General features: G+C 38.0%; 2 protein-coding genes across 2 annotated transcripts; one reads left to right on the plus strand and one right to left on the minus strand.

The window, feature by feature from the left end:
- Positions 1-817, plus strand: LOC122646764 (probable glutathione S-transferase). The gene is made up of 2 exons (XM_043840362.1): positions 1-314; positions 452-817. The coding sequence occupies exons 1-2, from the start codon at positions 6-8 to the stop codon at positions 815-817; spliced, it is 675 nt and encodes a 224-aa protein (XP_043696297.1). The 5' UTR covers positions 1-5.
- Positions 818-3,095: 2,278 nt separating this feature from the next.
- Positions 3,096-9,317, minus strand: LOC122645437 (jasmonoyl--L-amino acid synthetase JAR4-like). The gene is made up of 4 exons (XM_043838738.1): positions 8,936-9,317; positions 8,737-8,838; positions 6,769-7,592; positions 3,096-3,674 (listed from the first exon to the last, which is right to left on the minus strand). Exons 1-4 carry the CDS (start codon positions 9,226-9,228, stop codon positions 3,133-3,135), a joined length of 1,761 nt encoding a protein of 586 aa, XP_043694673.1. The 5' UTR covers positions 9,229-9,317; the 3' UTR covers positions 3,096-3,132.
- Between the last annotated feature and the right edge of the window lie 8,162 nt (positions 9,318-17,479).

The following is a 17,479-nucleotide window of genomic DNA, read 5'->3' on the forward strand; positions in this document are numbered from 1 at the left end:
TTAACATGGAAGAAGTTAAGCTGTTTGGAAATTGGCGAAGTGGGTATAGCTACAGGGTTATATGGGCTCTCAAACTGAAGGGAATAGAATATGAATACATAGAAGAAGATCTCTCAAACAAGAGTGAGTTGCTTTTGCAGTACAACCCAATTCACAAGAAGATCCCTGTGCTTGTTCATGCTGGAAAACCAATAGCAGAGTCTTTGGTCATCCTTGAATACATCGAAGAGACCTGGCCAGAAAACCCCCTGCTTCCAACTGATCCTTATGAGAAAGCCATTGCTCGATTTTGGGCGAAATTCGCCGATGATAAGGTAAGTAACCAATTACCATTCTCTTCCAAATTTATTTCTCTTAAAAACTAATGTTACCAAAGTGGTTTGATTTGTGAGGGAAGAAGATCTAATCTAATGGTGGTGTTTGTTTTGTTTTTTTTTTTTGTCACTTGCAGGGTAGTACTTTTTGGAAGTTCTTTAGTACTTCAGGTGAAGAACAAGCTGTAGCCACTAAAGAGTGCTTGGAAATGTTGAGAACTATTGAAGAGCATGGGGGGCTTGGAGACAAGAAATTTTTTGGTGGAGAAACGATTGGATATGCAGACTTGGCCTTTGGAGGGTTGACTCACTGGTTGGGAGTGATGGAAGATATAGTAGAGGTTAAATTGGTTGAACCCCATAGCTTCCCTCGCTTGCATGCTTGGATACATAATTTCAAGCAAGTCCCTTTTATCAGAGATAACCTGCCTGATCGTGATCAGATGTTTCTCCTTTTCAAGCGTCGCAGGGAGATGCTTTTGGCATCTCCACCATCACAGTAGAACAACAGAGAGTGTGTTTACCTATGCTTGTTTAAAATTTTGATGAAGTGTAATAAAATGGACTTTGGTAATGTGAAGAAGACTTTCAAGTGCTTCTTTAATTTAATTCCCAAGAGTAAAGAGTGGCAAATCTTGATACATGATATAAGCGCTTGCTTGCAAACTATAGGCCGGTTTTGTTTGATTCAGATTCTAATTCTCAAAAGTTTCAATTCAGAATTGCATGACTTATGGCCAGTCCAGTCAAATATGATTCTAATTCCGAAAAGATACCAACTTGTTATACTAAGATATAACCACTCAATTGCATCACTCTTCTGAAGAGATTCCATCGTTGATAGATTCTCAATCAGATGTAGCTTTAAGGTCCAAAGTAAAATAAACAGAGGAAAAGGAACCAAAAAGCCAATCCCTTTTAGTTGGTACTTGGTTTAATTGATTAGCTAAGTTGAGTAACAGAAAGTTAAAAATTCCTTCAAAATCCTATCAGTACATAGTCAATAGCAGAAGAATCAGAACCAAATGACTAATGGACAAGAATCCCAGACTGGAAGGAAAGAAGAGACTAACTAAACCTTCAACATCAAAACAGTCACATGTTCATAATTACAAACATCCTAAAACCTAAACCAAAATTGGGAAAAAAAGGAGTGAAACTGAAAAAAAACCTTAAAAAAGGGAGAAAAAAGAACAGAATTTCAGAAAGCAAAGAACACTGCAAGAGTATTCTGGTCCACCTTTGGATTTCATTCTGTTTCATCCATATGTTTACAGAAAGGACAAAGGTTATCAGGGGATATGAATCTTACTAACTAATTTCAAGTGGGAAGTCCTTAATGCAATAGTTTCCATGTGAATGAATGAATACCTTAAACTTAGGGTTACTCCTAGTTTTCCATAAGATTGACCAAATGGGATTCCTCCTACTCAAAACTATTAGCAGTTTGTTGATGATCCCCCTGGAAAGTCGAAATGAAATTCGCAGCAACTTTAGTCAATAATTTCCTTATTCTGGTGACAGGGCAAACCAAGAAATCCTCATGAGGAGTATTGGTTATGAGAATAGCCAAAATCTTTGGCACCATCTCAGATGGTAACAAAGAGCTGATTAGAGGAGCATTCTAGCTTCTACCTATGACCAGGTCAGAGACTTCGCTAATTGAACTAGAGAACCTAGATCCATCATTCCCCCCCAAAACTCTGTTCCCAACTTTCCAACAGACTAGTCTACTTAAATTGGGAATAGAATGTGTAATATTTGTTCCAAGTCCATGATCCCTTCTTCGGTTTAAAATCTGAAACTAAAATGCTGCAATTGGGGAAGTATTTAGCTTTTAGGAGTCATCCCAATAGAAGAGGTACTTTTACTAAAGAAGATTTCACATTTTCCCACATTAATCTGCTGCCATGCTAAGTTTTGAAACATTAAAAGAATGGTTTGAATGATTTGAACATCTCTCAGATTGGCTCGACAGATAATAAATGTATCATCTATAAACAGAAAGTGAGAGATCTCAGGTGCACCTCTTACAATTTTGAATCCTCAAAACATATTCATTCCCTGATACAAGATTAAAAGTCTAGATAACCTTCTATAGCTAAGATGAAGAGATAAGATATTAATAGGAGAAGATGAGACGACAATTATGCATTAAATAAATAGTAGATCCAGATGTTTAAGATCATGCGTATTCGCCATGATTTCTTGGAATGCATACCAAATGCAACCTTAGTTTTTTTTGTTTTTTTGTGTGTTTTTCTAGGCTCATTTAGAACAGCCCAATACATCCTAATCTGGAATACTCAGCTCTTTTTCTTTTACCTTTTAAATAAGTGATACCCTATAGGCTCCATTTGTTTTGGATTCATGCGGCAAATTTTACTTCGTAATTCTAAAATTTTACATGTTGAAAACTTTTCTAATATTTGTTTCCATAAAAATAAAAAATAAAAAACAAACATTGAAATACTTTTCAACTTTTAAAATTTTACATCTAAACTTTTTTTAAAGTGGAAAATTCAAGTAAAATTTTTCAGATAAAATTTTATGCCAAAACAAACGAAACCATAGGGAAAAAGATTACTCCACGGCCATGGATTCTCCCCTAATTATAGTACGTACCCTATATCTACCAAATGGTCAGAAATGGCCAGATCAGTCATCTACATGGCAGAAATTCATGGCTGTGGAGTAATCTTTTTCCCTATATTAGTGCCCAAATCATATCATCACCACCCTCCTCCTAACACCATTATACATTGACAAAACATTATATTAGACCAAAATAAATAAACAAAATACATATAGGATCCTTTCATGAAAAAGCAGTACTTAAGTAACTCCCAACCACACTTTCAGAGAGGATTTCCAAGACCCTAGTGTTTGCAGCTCCCACACATCTTGGGGTCTTGAACTGGTTCACAGCAGACCCAAGGCCCAAGTAATGATCTAGAATTTTCTGGAATGTTCCCCTCATGACCACCCTTAGTTCAAGTGCTCCTATTGCATTGATCTTACGAGCACTAACATAGCCAGCATCCACAAAAGACTGATCTAAGCAAGTACAACAATTGTTTAGGACCTCTTCACTTGCCTCACCACTGATTTCCCAGAAGATCACATAGTGACCAGGCTCTGTGGACACTTCTACTTGGCTTGTGAAATCAACCACTTCAAGCTTTTCTTCCAACAATAGCTTTGCCGCTTCTTCTACGGAGAGCTGTAAGTCTTTCTCTGTGTTCTTGTCTATGTTGATGGTGAGTAGCAGATTCCTCCTGCAAACAAATTGGAGCTCTGGAGTAGAGTTGTGGAAGCCCACCACCTTCACCACATCCCCTAGCCTATACCTATATAAACCTGCATTTTAATTCAATCGTTAAGAGGTAAATCAGCATATTACAATATATATATTTATAATATGAATATTATTAAAGATTGATTAATATACTGTATGGACATAAACTGTCTAAAGATGCTGAAATTTAGTGATGGTAACCAGCCAGCTTTCAACAATAGCACATACCTTATAAAAAAAAAAAAAGGGCATAACTAGTGCACGAGGCTCCCGCCAATGCGGGGTCTGGGGAGGGTCATAATGTACGCAGCCTTACCCCTGCTTTTGCAAAGAGGCTGTTTCTAGACTCGAACCCATGACCACTTGGTCACAATGGAGCAACCTTTACCATTGCACCTAGCCCAACCCTCTAGCATACCAGATCAACCCTTGCAAAATAATGCAAAACCATAACCGATACACCCTGTGACATGCACTAGTTCACCAATTTTTGAACCGTATATTTGGTTGTTTTTTCAGATACCAAACCTGACCTTAACCTGGAAGGGTCATACAGGTGCATGGGCATTGCTCTAACCCACCCCATTGCCATTCCTACCAATAATTGAGTAACTACAGGGGAACTACTAAGGGCACAAGTGGCACGGCATACAAAGGCCTAGCCAAGCACATCGAAGTAAGGAAAAACCACAGCCCAGCCCAAGCTGCTAGAACCGATCATGCAGATGATTTTAGTTAGGCTCACATAGCACTTCAGGTATGAAATTGAACTGCAATCAGCCAGGGCAGGCCATGCCGACACTACATAGTTTGGGCCTGGCAGATGCCTACCAGCTACTCTGGCTGTGGCAGTGTCCAACGAACCCAGTCCACACTTATCTTCAGCTATTCTGACCAGCAGAAATATCTATTGGGCCAAGTTGGATGAGCTGATCAGGCCAAATATAGTGCTAGATTGATCAGTTCTTCGGATAGCCCAGTACAAGTTTCATCTCTTGACATCATACAAAGACAGTATCAAAAATGTTAGTAAAAAGCTTGGCCACCTAAATCTCCCAAAAAGAATAATTTTGAAAACGAATCTACAAGCATACTTCAAATCCACAATGGAAATAGAGTGGAAAATATAGCAGACCAAACCCATATACGCAGCATATGGTACCCCAAAAAAAAAGCATTTGACCACCTTTGAAGTGTCCCCAGCCATAGTGAAGACTTGTCACTACTTGCAATGCAGCATAACTAAATGGGTCCATATTAAAGACAACACCACATCCACTTCAGTGATCAAGTTTCAACCCCATAACAACCCAGGAAGTTCCCAAAAAATGGAGTTTGAAGTGAAGAAAACATAAAAAAATGCCATTACGCAGTGCCATTCAGTTCCATCACAGTTAAATGGGATTCTTGTAATTTATTGAACTTTGAACTCACTTGCCAAAACTTCTACCTGTTTGTTTCAAGCTGAAATTTGACCAGTAAGATGGATGTTAGGTCCCCTATCACATGGACTCACCCATATCTACGTGATTCACGTACGCCACTTGGCAAGTGTTAATGAGTCTTTAGAATTTTCAATGACATAAGTGTGACGAAATATAATACTAACCAGAATCTGAAAAAACAGAGAAGAGAATGGTGGAAAGGGGGGGTTGAGTACACAGCAATTATCGATACTAGCAGTCTCCCCCAATGTCTTTATTTATACTCGTCAGATTACATAACTCTAGACTCCTATTTGTAATAGGAATAAGAAATAACTAAATAATTCAAAGACTAACCCTACTTACTCCTAAACATACTAGGACTCCAAGACACCAAGTCACGATAGGAGGGAAAACCCCCTATACTGTGTTACAATAATTAACAATAAGAATTATTGCAGGATGACAGTCGCTAGCTTATATATTGAAAGAAAAGTCAGAGGGTGAAGCTTGCATTGCCCCTATTATAGTATTATCACAGCAAGTTGGAGAGCATTGCCTGTCAATTATCTAGTTCCCAAATTCTACCCAAATCTTTCAAAACAAATATTTCAGGGGAGAAAAAAGAAGAAAATGCATGGTTTTACGTAGTAAACTAATTAAGCAAGCAAAAATCCTGCCAGATAATGTTTAAGAGAATATAAAAACAGTTCCTATGTTCATACTTCAAGAAATCAAGGAGTAAGACTTGCACAAACAAACAAAACGAACCAAATAAACTACAACATGAGATAGAATGTATCTAAAGATCTAGAAATAGAGATGAACCTTCTATTCCAACATATAATAGAATTATTCACAGGAAACTCGGGCAAAAGAAGTTTAAGTCTTAACAATCAAAGACCATATCAAATTCTTTCAAGATCCATCACTGCATGGATCATATGAAGCTTCAATTAAAAGGTATTGTAGAAAACAAGGTGTTCATCTGAGGAAATCAAGCCTTTCACACCCTTATGCCTTACATTTGGCACAAAGACGGTACAGGCAACAGTTCATAAATGGGTCATGAATAATGACAAAGGAACTTCCCAGTTGAGAAACCAACACCCCCCCCCCTGGATGCACTTGAGAGCATTCATTTTGATGGTTATAGTTAGCCAAATAATTTTAGTTCCATCTTATCCACCTGGTTGATATTGTCAACAGGAAATGATAAATCATAGCTAAGAGAATGAAACAGAGACCGAATAATAATTGAACAAAAACAAAGAGGAAAAACTTGAATGAGGGCAGAAACTGTCCTCTCCCAAAGGGCATACAATTTTTGGAAGGGTGAATTAGAAGCTTCCAACTTGAAGGCTCCCAGTAAGGAATACATTAGGTTAAAAGCTTCTATCGTTCAGTGAATTTAGGTCCTAACAGCCACAAAGTTAAAAGTTTCCTTGGTTCACTGATCCTAAGCCCTAAAAGTCTCATCCAAAATCTTTTTCAGGACTATTCACCAATTTTGGCACTTAAGGGGCATACCCAGTGCACGAGGCTCCCACCACTACAGGGTCTGGGGAGGGTTATAATGTAAGTATATAATAGTTAGAACCATCTCATCAGTCCAATATTTAGCCCCATATATATCTTTCTGAACCTATTGGATGGTAAGAATTCGAACTGAAACAAGAAAAAGACAAGGAGAAAACCCCTTGTTCTTTTATCATGAAGTTAGTTTTGGTACCTGCAAAATTGGTGACGATCATCTCATACTCTTTCCCGATCTTAACTTCAGTGAGACCAACCGGATCTGATTCTCTATAAATGAAGGTAGAAGCAGTTTTTTCCAACCCCTGATCCTCAAACTTATCCTGAATGGGGATAAATTCAAAATAGCCAATATCAGGAACCACTGCAAAAGTGGCCAGCTCAGGAGGCAAATTTGGATTCACATTTGCAGCAATCCATCCTTCAGAAGCCCCGTAGTCTGCACTCAACAGTGGTAGCCCACCAGCATAATGTCTCAATTTCTTCAAATAAGGCTCCATAGAGCCAGTCATTATTCCATATATGTATTTAACATGAGGAAAAAGTTCTGGTATTACGCCATACCAATTATTCAAACCAGAAATTTTCTTATTAATCAAATCCGCCAGTTCAGGGTTAGGCTTGAGAAGTTTCGACATTGCCGTTCGAATGGAAAGAACAGTGACTCGACTACTGACGACTCCTTCTCGGATATCAGTACAGAGTTCCTCCCAGACTCGTTCAAAAGTCCGGAATGCATAGATTATGCTGTAGGCAAATGTAGAAGACACAGTCTGAACCTCATCACAGAAGATGAGCCCACATAGGAGATGGCAATACAAGGATTGGTGGAAGTCGGGACCAAATACTACTTCATCTGGGCTGCAAGACAGTGATTTGATTGATTTCATTGTATTCTTGAAATTTGAGCCACGGAAGACATTTGTAGTAGCAGTGCCTGCTGCCAAACCCCCCTTTGTCTTGAATTGCTTGCTGCTGTAGATGAACTGTAAAGCTTTTCCATTCACGACAGGGAACTCTCTGCAACAAGAGTTTTTTTTTTCCCTTCCCCGTCAGTAAGAAAAACCAAATGCTTTTGAAAGATAAACTTGGGATCATATAATTTATAGAACATGATCAGATAGCCCAAAAAAAAGTTGTGATAGTGCAATGTTCATGATGATAATCAGAAGGAAATCACCATGAAACTTAGATGGGAGGTGTTTTCAATGACCAAAATATTAATAAATAGTCATGGGTTATCCCTAAAGGGTGGTTGGAATTCACATTGAATAAGTTCTAAGGATAGTGATGCACCAGAATCGATTCAGTAGGATCCCAAGTCTAACAACCTGTGCTATGGTATTCTTCCAGACAGTGACAAAAATCTTCAACAGTACATAAATTTATAGCATAATAACAGAATGGCAACAACTTGGTGGGCAAGGAGGAGAGGATCTCTCCTGTTGAATAAGGATAGGTCAGGAAATATGTTAATTCAATCAGAAGTAGAATAAATCAAGACAACAAAATCCACAAACATTATGGAATCCAAGTACACATGTTTTGTAAGACTAAAATCACAAGAACAAGTGTCTACTGACTAGGATTTTTCAGGGTAACATTGATAGCAGGACCTATTATACATACATTAGCAAATGGTTTGGACTAAACCGAAATTCTTAAAGACATAATGTTCTCCAGGAACCATACAACTAATCCAAAACATAACCTCCAAATCACAGTGAAATAATGATATAAATCACCCAATTGAAAAAAAGGCCATAACTTGGTGCAAATCTAGCACTCAAAGGGCCCCAAGGAGGAGTGGAAGTGGCTGCTCTCAGACTCAAAATTGCATTTTCATGCTGGCAGCCCAAGCTTTTACCATAACTCCAAGCAACAGACCCTATAAACAACCCAATCGATGGCCTCAAAGATAATGGCAAATTATCCTACAAAATTAATCAACTGGAGTTAAATCATCAATTGAATGGTCCAGTAAAGATGGCATGTCTGGTTATTGGACAACTTAAGAACAAGAATATCTTTTAGAAGACAATAGAATAAATTTTAACAAATCTAGCCAACAATAAGACAGAGGGATCTGTACATGAAGGTTGTGGTTTGCGGCTGCGGGGATGGGAGGAAATGAAACTCTGGGGAAAGTGGAGAACTGTTTTACCTATTTCTGAAAGCAAATGATATCCGATATATCTGCAATGTGTTATTCATCAATTCTTCATTGAAGGGGACACACTTGGGTTTCCCTTGTGTAGTTCCTGAACTGCAGGAGATCCAATTTTCTGAAGGTTATAACTTAGAAAGATATACCTCACATATTGAAGTAAGCAAAGAAAATAAAAGAAGGATCCAATCAACACCTTAGAGAGATAGTTGTAATTGGTTCTCCAGTGAGAATAGAAGAAGCATCTCCATCTGTAATTCTCTGAATGTAAGGTTCCAAATCTTTATGTGTAACCAGTGGAACACAAGACCTGTAAGTCTCAGGGTCGGTTTTTCCATTGAGACCCCAATTCTTTAGGTACTCTGCTTCACAATTATCATTCAGAATCTTCTGGAGGGTTTCTCTCTGAACACTCTCTGTATTTTTTGTCAATTCTTCAAATTCCTCTATCACCTTCTCCTGATCGAATTCCTCCATCTTCTCCGACATTTATGAAAACAACTCACAGCTACAACAAAATGTGAGCAGTGTTTGACTGCAGAGAATCAAAACAATTCAATCATATCAAAGACTGCAGAACACCACCAAATAGGTCTTCTGAAGTTCAATTTATGTTAAAACTAAATTAAAAGAATGTCTTATATAGTGAATACCTTTGAAACTGAAATAGAGAAAGTTTTTCGCTGAGCCCACTAACGATTCCTAAAAGATTTAAATTATGGTTTTTTCTCAAATAAAGCTTCAGTAATGGAAGTTTAACAATACACAACGGGCAAGTAAACAGAAGGACCATATCATGGAGAAATTCTTTCCATGTTCAAGGAAGTAAGAAACTGGAATCTGGGTAGTTGACTCGTTGTGCTTGGAAGTGGAAAAGATTTCGCTTATCCCATGAATACCTCTCTCGGATAAATTTGCAAACAAACTTATCAAGGTTCGAAAACATTGTAAGTATGGACAATTTCAATTAAATGGCGAGAAACGGTTTGAATTCCATTGACCCAAATTGATACATAGAGAGAGAAAGAAAGAACAGGGAGACCTAGTCGTCAAACCAGGGAGTTGAAGCTTGGATTCATAGACACACACACACAAGAGACAGAGAGAGAGAGAGAGAGAGAGAGAGAATTGGAACTTTGGAGAGGAAGAAAACAAGGAGAGTAGGAAACCCAGTTGTCAAACCTGAACAATTGGGAAGATTGAAGCTTTGATTCCAACCCCCCTCCTAAAACACATACACACACACACACACACACACACACACACAGAGTACCTAAGGTGGTGAGCGAAGAAGTGATCGGCAATTTGGTGTAGCGATGAAGTGGGTTTATCAGTGGAGGAGACAAAAACTGCTACTGAAGCTCAGAGGCGTGCATGTGGTAAACCAACCCCCAAAGCAGATTGGCACCACGGAGACGTCTATCTAATACACAAGATGGGGGCATTTGGGGGTTTTAAAAACAAATCCCTTTAGCAGCGGCATTAATCACCACCTCTTCCCCAAACCCAGAAACATACATATAATAATCCAACTAAAAAACTTCAAACCCAGTAAGTAATTAGTATTTTTTTTAATGCATTAATAGAGTCTTAGTTAGTACTTAAATTTTTTTTATTTTTTTCCTTTTCACATCTGTGCTCTCCTATTTTTTTTCCATTTCCAGTGAATAGAATATTCATTCATGAGAAAACGTGAACTGTACAAAGCTTCCTGAACAACAAATACATGAAGCTTAATTCACCAAAAAACAAATACATGAAGCCAAAGATTGACATGTGACCGCTCTGTCTTACACGAAATTGACAAACACCTTCCTTGTCAAACTATGTGCAATGTAATTGAAGTCCTGGGAATTTAGTTCATCTCCAGAGAGCCCAGCATAGGTGCTGCCAGCCGTTGGGCTGTGCCGTACATATCTCTAGATATGTGTCAAGATATGTGCGATACAATTCAGCCACTGGATGTCCCCTGACAACACCCTGGACGCTGGGCTCCCTGGTCAAGAGAAATAAACTGACAGATGTGGTTGCACTCTTTTCTCATCTGTGTACAGTGTACTTCACCATCTTTTCGTCTATTAATTGAATGAGAAAAAGCCTCAATGAACTTTGCTATTTTGGGTAGGCATGAAGAGCATGTGAGAGGATTGAAAAGATCAATTAAATTGTCTCTGGGTTTTATCCTCTAGCTGCAAAAGTGAAAGGGACCTTGTGACAGTGGACCCCTTTTTTATGTACTCATCTCCACTATTGAGTTCTCAGCTAAAAAACAAGAGAGATTTGGTGCATTAGAGATTATCCTAGATTAAATAAACTATATAACCATGTAGTGTTAATAGGTGCATTAGATATCAAATATTGCTCTTTGACCTGCTAGATAAGCAGAGTGAAAAATTAAAATTATAAAATTAACATTCACACTTCAATCATAGTTATCAATTTAGTCCTCTGCTCCAAATGAGTTCAACCAGATGTGAAATGATACTTAAAGCACAATAATAATTTCTCACCAAACAGGTTAATTGGTGCTCAAATTTGACTTGACTCACATATCCACCTCACCATATGATCAATATTTGCTAAATTTTAACCCCAACACATCTTGCTATTTTGGTACATATAACTGTTTGGGAGATGATTTAAAAGTCAATTTGGAATAGACATTATGGTCTTCAAATTTGTCTTATGCATGGGTTTATGAGTGGCAAAGGAATCTATAAATAACCATCCCAAGTAGTCAAGTTTCAAGTCAGAACAAGCAAGAGAAGTACTTAAGAAGGGAGTTCAAAGTGGCAAAAACTTATAAAATTAGCCACTAGATTTCAGCACAGTAAAATAACAATCTTCTAAAGTGGCAAAAACTTAAGAAATTGCCACTAGATTTCAGAACAGTAAAATAGCAATCTTCTAATTTCAAAATATTATTCTCTTGGATGTAAAAGACGTATCCCATAGTAGTCACAAACTCAACATCAATCCTCTTGACAAACATGTAGGGGATCCTACTCACTTTTTTTAGAAAAAAAGGAAAGAAATAATAAAAACATAAAGAATAAGAATAAAATTCAAAAAGTGAAAGTGAATGTGGATGGCGCTAGTAAAGGTAACCCAGGCCTTAGCGGTGGGGGTGGGATTAGACGCAACCAAGAGGGTAACCTGATCATGGCCTTTTCTAATTTTTATGGCCATTGCTCCAACACTGAAGCTGAATTGAGGGCGATGTTAGATGGCTTGCTCCATTGTGAAAGGCTGGGTCTCGTGGGCTGCCATGTGAGCTCGGATTCGAAGACTATTGTGCAGTACATTTGTGCGAAGAGGTGTGAGGTGTGGAAGTGTTGGTACTGGTTTGAAGAGGTCTTACATCTAGTAGAGGCCTTAGAGGCTTATGTGGCTTTCTCCTTTAGGGAGAGTAATCGTGCGGCAGATTTCTTGGCTAATTGGGCCTGTGGCACCCAAGTAAATAGTGTTTTTATGTCGCAAGGGGAGCTCCCGCCTAAACTATCTAGCATTGTTAGAGAGGACAAGGCAGGTCTTCCAGTGTTTCGGTTTTAGGGCGCTTCAGTTCTCCCGGTTCAGTTGTACGGGTGAGGCTTTTTTCTTGCTGGAGAGGTCTAGTGAGTGGTTGTGTCCTTTTGAGTTTGGGGTAAGGCGGGCTACGTCCCCCCCTTGTACTTTGATTTGATTTTATCTAATAAAATCCTAGGGGCCAGCCCGAGTCCCAGATAATATTCGGGATAAAAATAAAAAAAAAGAATAAAGTTCAAAAAATAGTTTGGATGGAGGATCTCTAATACAAGCAAGTACATAATTATCTACTTGTACAGAAACTTTCTTTCACATGACAAGTCATATGCAACTAAAACTTTGTGGATAAGTAGACCCCAAGGTCTTCTAGTCACGGATTAGGCCAGTGATAGAGACAAGTGCAAATCCACTTTGGATATGCATTTTTCTTTGGTGGAGGGGTTGTATCCTGGTGCAACAAGAAATAGACCTACATTGCCTTGTCTACGATTGAGTCAAAGTGCGATGCTTGTTCGGCAGCAATTCAGGAGGCCATTTGGCCAAACATATTGACATTCATTATCACTATATTCGAGACATGGTTGTGAAAGGTGAGGTGGTCCTGAAGCATATCTCTACTAGCAACATGGTGGTTGATCCTCTTACCAAGCCTATTGCTAGGGACGTCTTCCTTGTTCATATTAGGAACTTGGGACTCCGCCGTATTTGAGTTATTGCTACTTGTATGGACATTTTATTTGAACATTAATCAAATAAATTACTTCTTTTTTCTTCAAGTTATGCTTTGAGTAATTAATTTTGTACACATCCATTTAATAATAAATATGTCACCAGGCTTGACTAGATCCAATCACACGGGTGATTCACCGTGGCGGTTGAGATAGTGAGCAAGATGAGCCAAACTCACCTTGACGCTTAGAGATAACGAGCAAGATGAACAGACAGCTTTTAAGCTAAGTGGCGCCTTAGTTAAAGCTAAGATGAAACCTTTATATGATCGAACACAAAGTTTTCTCATGTCAGTGTAACCTATTTATAGTCGAGTGTGAGACTTTTAGGAAGCATCGTGGAGGCAACTGGAATGAAAGACTCAGGTCAGGCTCTTGACAGTGCGACTAGACCCAAACTCATATGGTGTTCTTTTATAAGTGGCATGCCCAACTTAGTGGGAGAAGCACCATAGCATACATTTCATACTTTATTTGCTTTATTCCGACCATTTGTAAGAGTGACTGAATGGATCCTTACTTCGTCACTGTGTGAGCCACATGGATCAAATTGAGTTGATCCTACGGATACCCTCTACCTGAGACCATGTCACGAAAAGGACAATGAATGACGCTACTTTGAAGTGCCCCTTAGGACCATGGATGATACGGTCCAGCGGGACACGATTGGGAAAGCTATTGGAAATAGTCAGACTGACATATGAGGCTTAGGAAAAACTATTCCGAATTACACCCATGTTATGTGATTCATTGCCCAGGCGACTTGTTTTATTTATGTTTCGACTTAGTCATGAGCATATTACATGTTTTGGGGTCAGCACTACTCGTCATGAGGGATCGAGAGTGTTGGATCCGGTATAATTGGATTGTTTAGGGTACCCTAAATAGTTTGTGAGTGATGTGCTATGTTGGTTAGATGAAAGCTTGATATAGCACTCCTACCTTTCTTCTATCTCGTTAGGTCGCACGCTCCATTTCCTGTACGAGGGGACACACGTAGGAGAGAGACTTAGATGAGAGATTGAGTAGATCCACCCTGTGTACGTGGGCGAGTGGGAGATGTAACGAAATCGGGTTTGGACCCGAGGCCCATACCCGCTCCCACTTGGGGCAGCTGTGGGTCAAAAGGGCCCACTAGGGTTAGGGTTAGAGGAAGGGGGGCACATGGTGGTCCCCCCATATATACATATTGAATGAAAGGGAGAAGAAAACAACAACACAAGTGAATTGCCGCTTCTCTCTCTCTCTCTCTCTCTCTCTCTCTCTCTCTTGACGAGAACACTACTGCGAAGGAGATTGTTCGCTCTCTCACTGCTCACGACGTAATCGTTCGTTTGTTGATCAAGAACGTCGCGATCCATCTTCCACTATGTTGTGGATATCACGCTACCAAGATAACGATCGATATTCCATCTATTATATTTTAATACTTTGTTTATCTGATTCTATGAACCTAAATCAGTCTGAGTTGCACTAGTTATTCTGCATGATGGCTATTACTTGATTCTTAAACGCTTTGCATAAATGGTTTTAGATACTTGATTCTTAAACGCTTTGCATAAATGTGAGCACATAAGGGTGTCAAAATCAAACCAAAACTGAACCGAGCCGTTTACATCGAAACCGTGAAACCGTTTATTAAATGGTTCAATTTTGATTTTAAAAAATGGGACCGTTTAGTTAAATGGTTTAAACCGAATTGAACCATTTAAACCGTTGGTAAAGCGTTTAAACTTAAGCAAATATTAGTAATATGTAATGACAATAATTAACCATTAGTGCCTTAATATAATAGGTTATTGCTAAATTGGAAAACAATGAGAGTCAAACATGGATTGGTAGAAGTGTATACGTGAAATTTATAATAAAATAATTGGGTTGAATTTATTCAAATATATTAATATAATAGTATTCAATGTTTCTATGAATATTTTGGTTTTTCTATAAATGAGAATCATATCCTTTTCAATGTGGCTTGTTGAATACATCCAACAAGCATTAAATTTGGTGTAAAACAAGCAAAATGTTTAATAAAACTGTGACCAAAACCATTTTGGGTCGATAAACCGAAACCGTTTAAAAATCGAGAAACCGAAACCTTTTAGTAAATGGTTTTGGTTTCAATAAGTAAAACCGTTTAATAAACGGTTCGGTTTTTGTTCACCTAAAAATCCTTGCATCGAACCGTTTAACACCCTTAAGTACACATATTGTGTGTGTATAGAAAAGAATCCGATAAGAATCTCGCATGTGCTACTGTCAGTCGTGTGAGAGTGAGATTCGTACCTGTCATTTGACCTTTGACCTGAGAGATCATATTCGTTGCAATGCCAGGTCACTTGTTTTGGTAAACCAATGGTTGACATACTAGGGACTATATATCGGTGCATTGGACAGATGATCACGCATTGTTAATGAAAGAGATGTTCAATCTGGAATCCACTACTGTTAATTTGAGAATATCAAGGAGAGAGAAAGTCTGTGATTGATCAGACAACAATCTGATACCAATGGCGTTTTTATAAATTGTTTACAAAATTTATTTTATAATATAAATTATAATATATTATTTATTAAAATTTATTTCAAACGTTTTATGGTGGTCGATCTTAATCACAAAATCTCTAGAACGTGCATGTACGATAAGTTGGGGTATGACAGTATTTAAATACATGCCCTGTAACTCATTATGAGATATTGGAAAATGTGGAAGGTCATATATGTAGATTAAAGTGTTTAATTTACATGACAATTATTGGAAATATTAGTTGGTTAATTATCTTTCCTAATATGGTAAGTAGGATGCACATCCTTGCCTTATTGTTGTTGTCATACTTGAAGAGAAAGTAATCTCTAGTAGATTCTACCTCTGCCCATTATAGAAGCAAAGATGTTATGCAATATAGCAGGTAAACAATCTCACCAAAATTGACAAGTTATTGTTTTCGGAAACTTTAGTTGGAAAAGGCAAAAAACAAGTTTTGATTTTAGAAACTTACTTGCACATGTCAACCCCACAAGGGGATTTATAAATATAAAAAAAAAAAAAAAAAAAGATAGAAGAGGGTATCCCATGGTTTTGGGTCTCTCTCCTCTCTCCCACGTTTTCTCTCCCTCCTCTCTCTTGTGTGAGGTGTGAGTGTTGTTGGGATTTTTGTGAAAATCCAGTATGGTTATGAATTGTGTTGCTTCTTGTTGCAATAGATCAGAGTACTCAAAGCGTTGAACAAGTTGATCCATCTTTTACTCGAGTGTAGAAGAACTACTATTTAGAAGTGGAACTTCAATTGTGGCTCTAAGATAATCGAACTTTTCCCGTATAATTTTTTGTTATCGTAATTTCTATGCAAAAAAAATGTTCTACGATCCGTTTCGCTACGCCATTAGTTTCAAACCAACACAACCTTTTACAAACATTCCACTAGGCCCATAGATCCTTGAGAAAAATTCCTTCAAAGAACAAACATTCAAAGTATGAACCATGGCTTTTCGCATCATTCAAGTCAACCATGAGGACACATAGAAGATCATCACTCTGTTGAAAAAATGGTGATTTATCTTCAAGTGTTGCAAAATGAAGCCAAATATTTATGATTTCACTTCTTAGTTCACATGAATGTCTCACATTTATCTCCAGTCTCCAAAATAGTTTCATGAGTCATCAATTTTCTAGCGTTTAAATGAATCTTTAACCACCATATGACTAAACATCACTTCCACAGTTCCACATCCAGCCAAAGTAAAATTCGGTTCCTCAAATATCACGATGACATTATCTAAGGCCTGATTTTAAAAATTAAATTAGAATTGGTAGAATCATCCTATTCATCCAGAATCGACCCCCAATGGATTGAATTGACATCCTCTACTTTCACCTGCCCCTACTTTCATGTGCGCCCTACACGCAATGAGGCGTGCAAAGACCGCCTTATGCTTGGGCAGGGGTAAGGCGATCTTTGCACGTCCCATTGTGTGTAGGGCACACACGAAAATAGAGGCAGGCGAAAGTAGAGGATCTAGACTCCAATATATTCCAATTAAATTCAATCTTATGCATATTAAGTCCAAAAAAGTTAGGTCAAGTCAACACGAGTTAGGTTTGAAGAGAGTGGTTGTCTTTCAAATTTTGAAGCAATTACTAAACTTATTAGCTATCTACCATATTAAGCATTGGGAAAAAATAAATAGGTAAAAAGTTAATTAATGACATTAATCAATTAATTACATTTAAAAGATTAAAAATATACATATATTACATGTAACCATCTCAAAAGAATCATCTAGAAGAAACCATATCATATATCAATTTGAAATGCCATGTAGCTCTTCTTTGTTGGTACTTATTTTAATAGAGTTTTAGAGAAATGCCTCCAAAACATTGTTGTACCAACCCCTCGCATAAATATATACTTGACACCAAAACAAGGTTCAAACAAGATATATAATGTCACATCATTTTGCTTCTCTACTCCAAGGAGAATGTCTTG

This window comes from Telopea speciosissima, chromosome 11 (genome assembly GCF_018873765.1).
Source record: "Telopea speciosissima isolate NSW1024214 ecotype Mountain lineage chromosome 11, Tspe_v1, whole genome shotgun sequence".
Lineage (NCBI taxonomy): Eukaryota > Viridiplantae > Streptophyta > Magnoliopsida > Proteales > Proteaceae > Telopea > Telopea speciosissima.

Coding starts and splice junctions, on each gene's coding strand:
- LOC122646764 (XM_043840362.1), top strand. CDS start 6: ATGGAAGAAGTTAAGCTGTTTGGAAATTGGCGAAGTGGGTATAGCTAC. Junction 315..451: donor CGAAATTCGCCGATGATAAG/GTAAGTAACCAA, acceptor TGTCACTTGCAG/GGTAGTACTTTTTGGAAGTT.
- LOC122645437 (XM_043838738.1), bottom strand. CDS start 9,228: ATGTCGGAGAAGATGGAGGAATTCGATCAGGAGAAGGTGATAGAGGAA. Junction 8,839..8,935: donor ATTACAACTATCTCTCTAAG/GTGTTGATTGGA, acceptor GATCTCCTGCAG/TTCAGGAACTACACAAGGGA. Junction 7,593..8,736: donor TCATTTGCTTTCAGAAATAG/GTAAAACAGTTC, acceptor CTCTTGTTGCAG/AGAGTTCCCTGTCGTGAATG.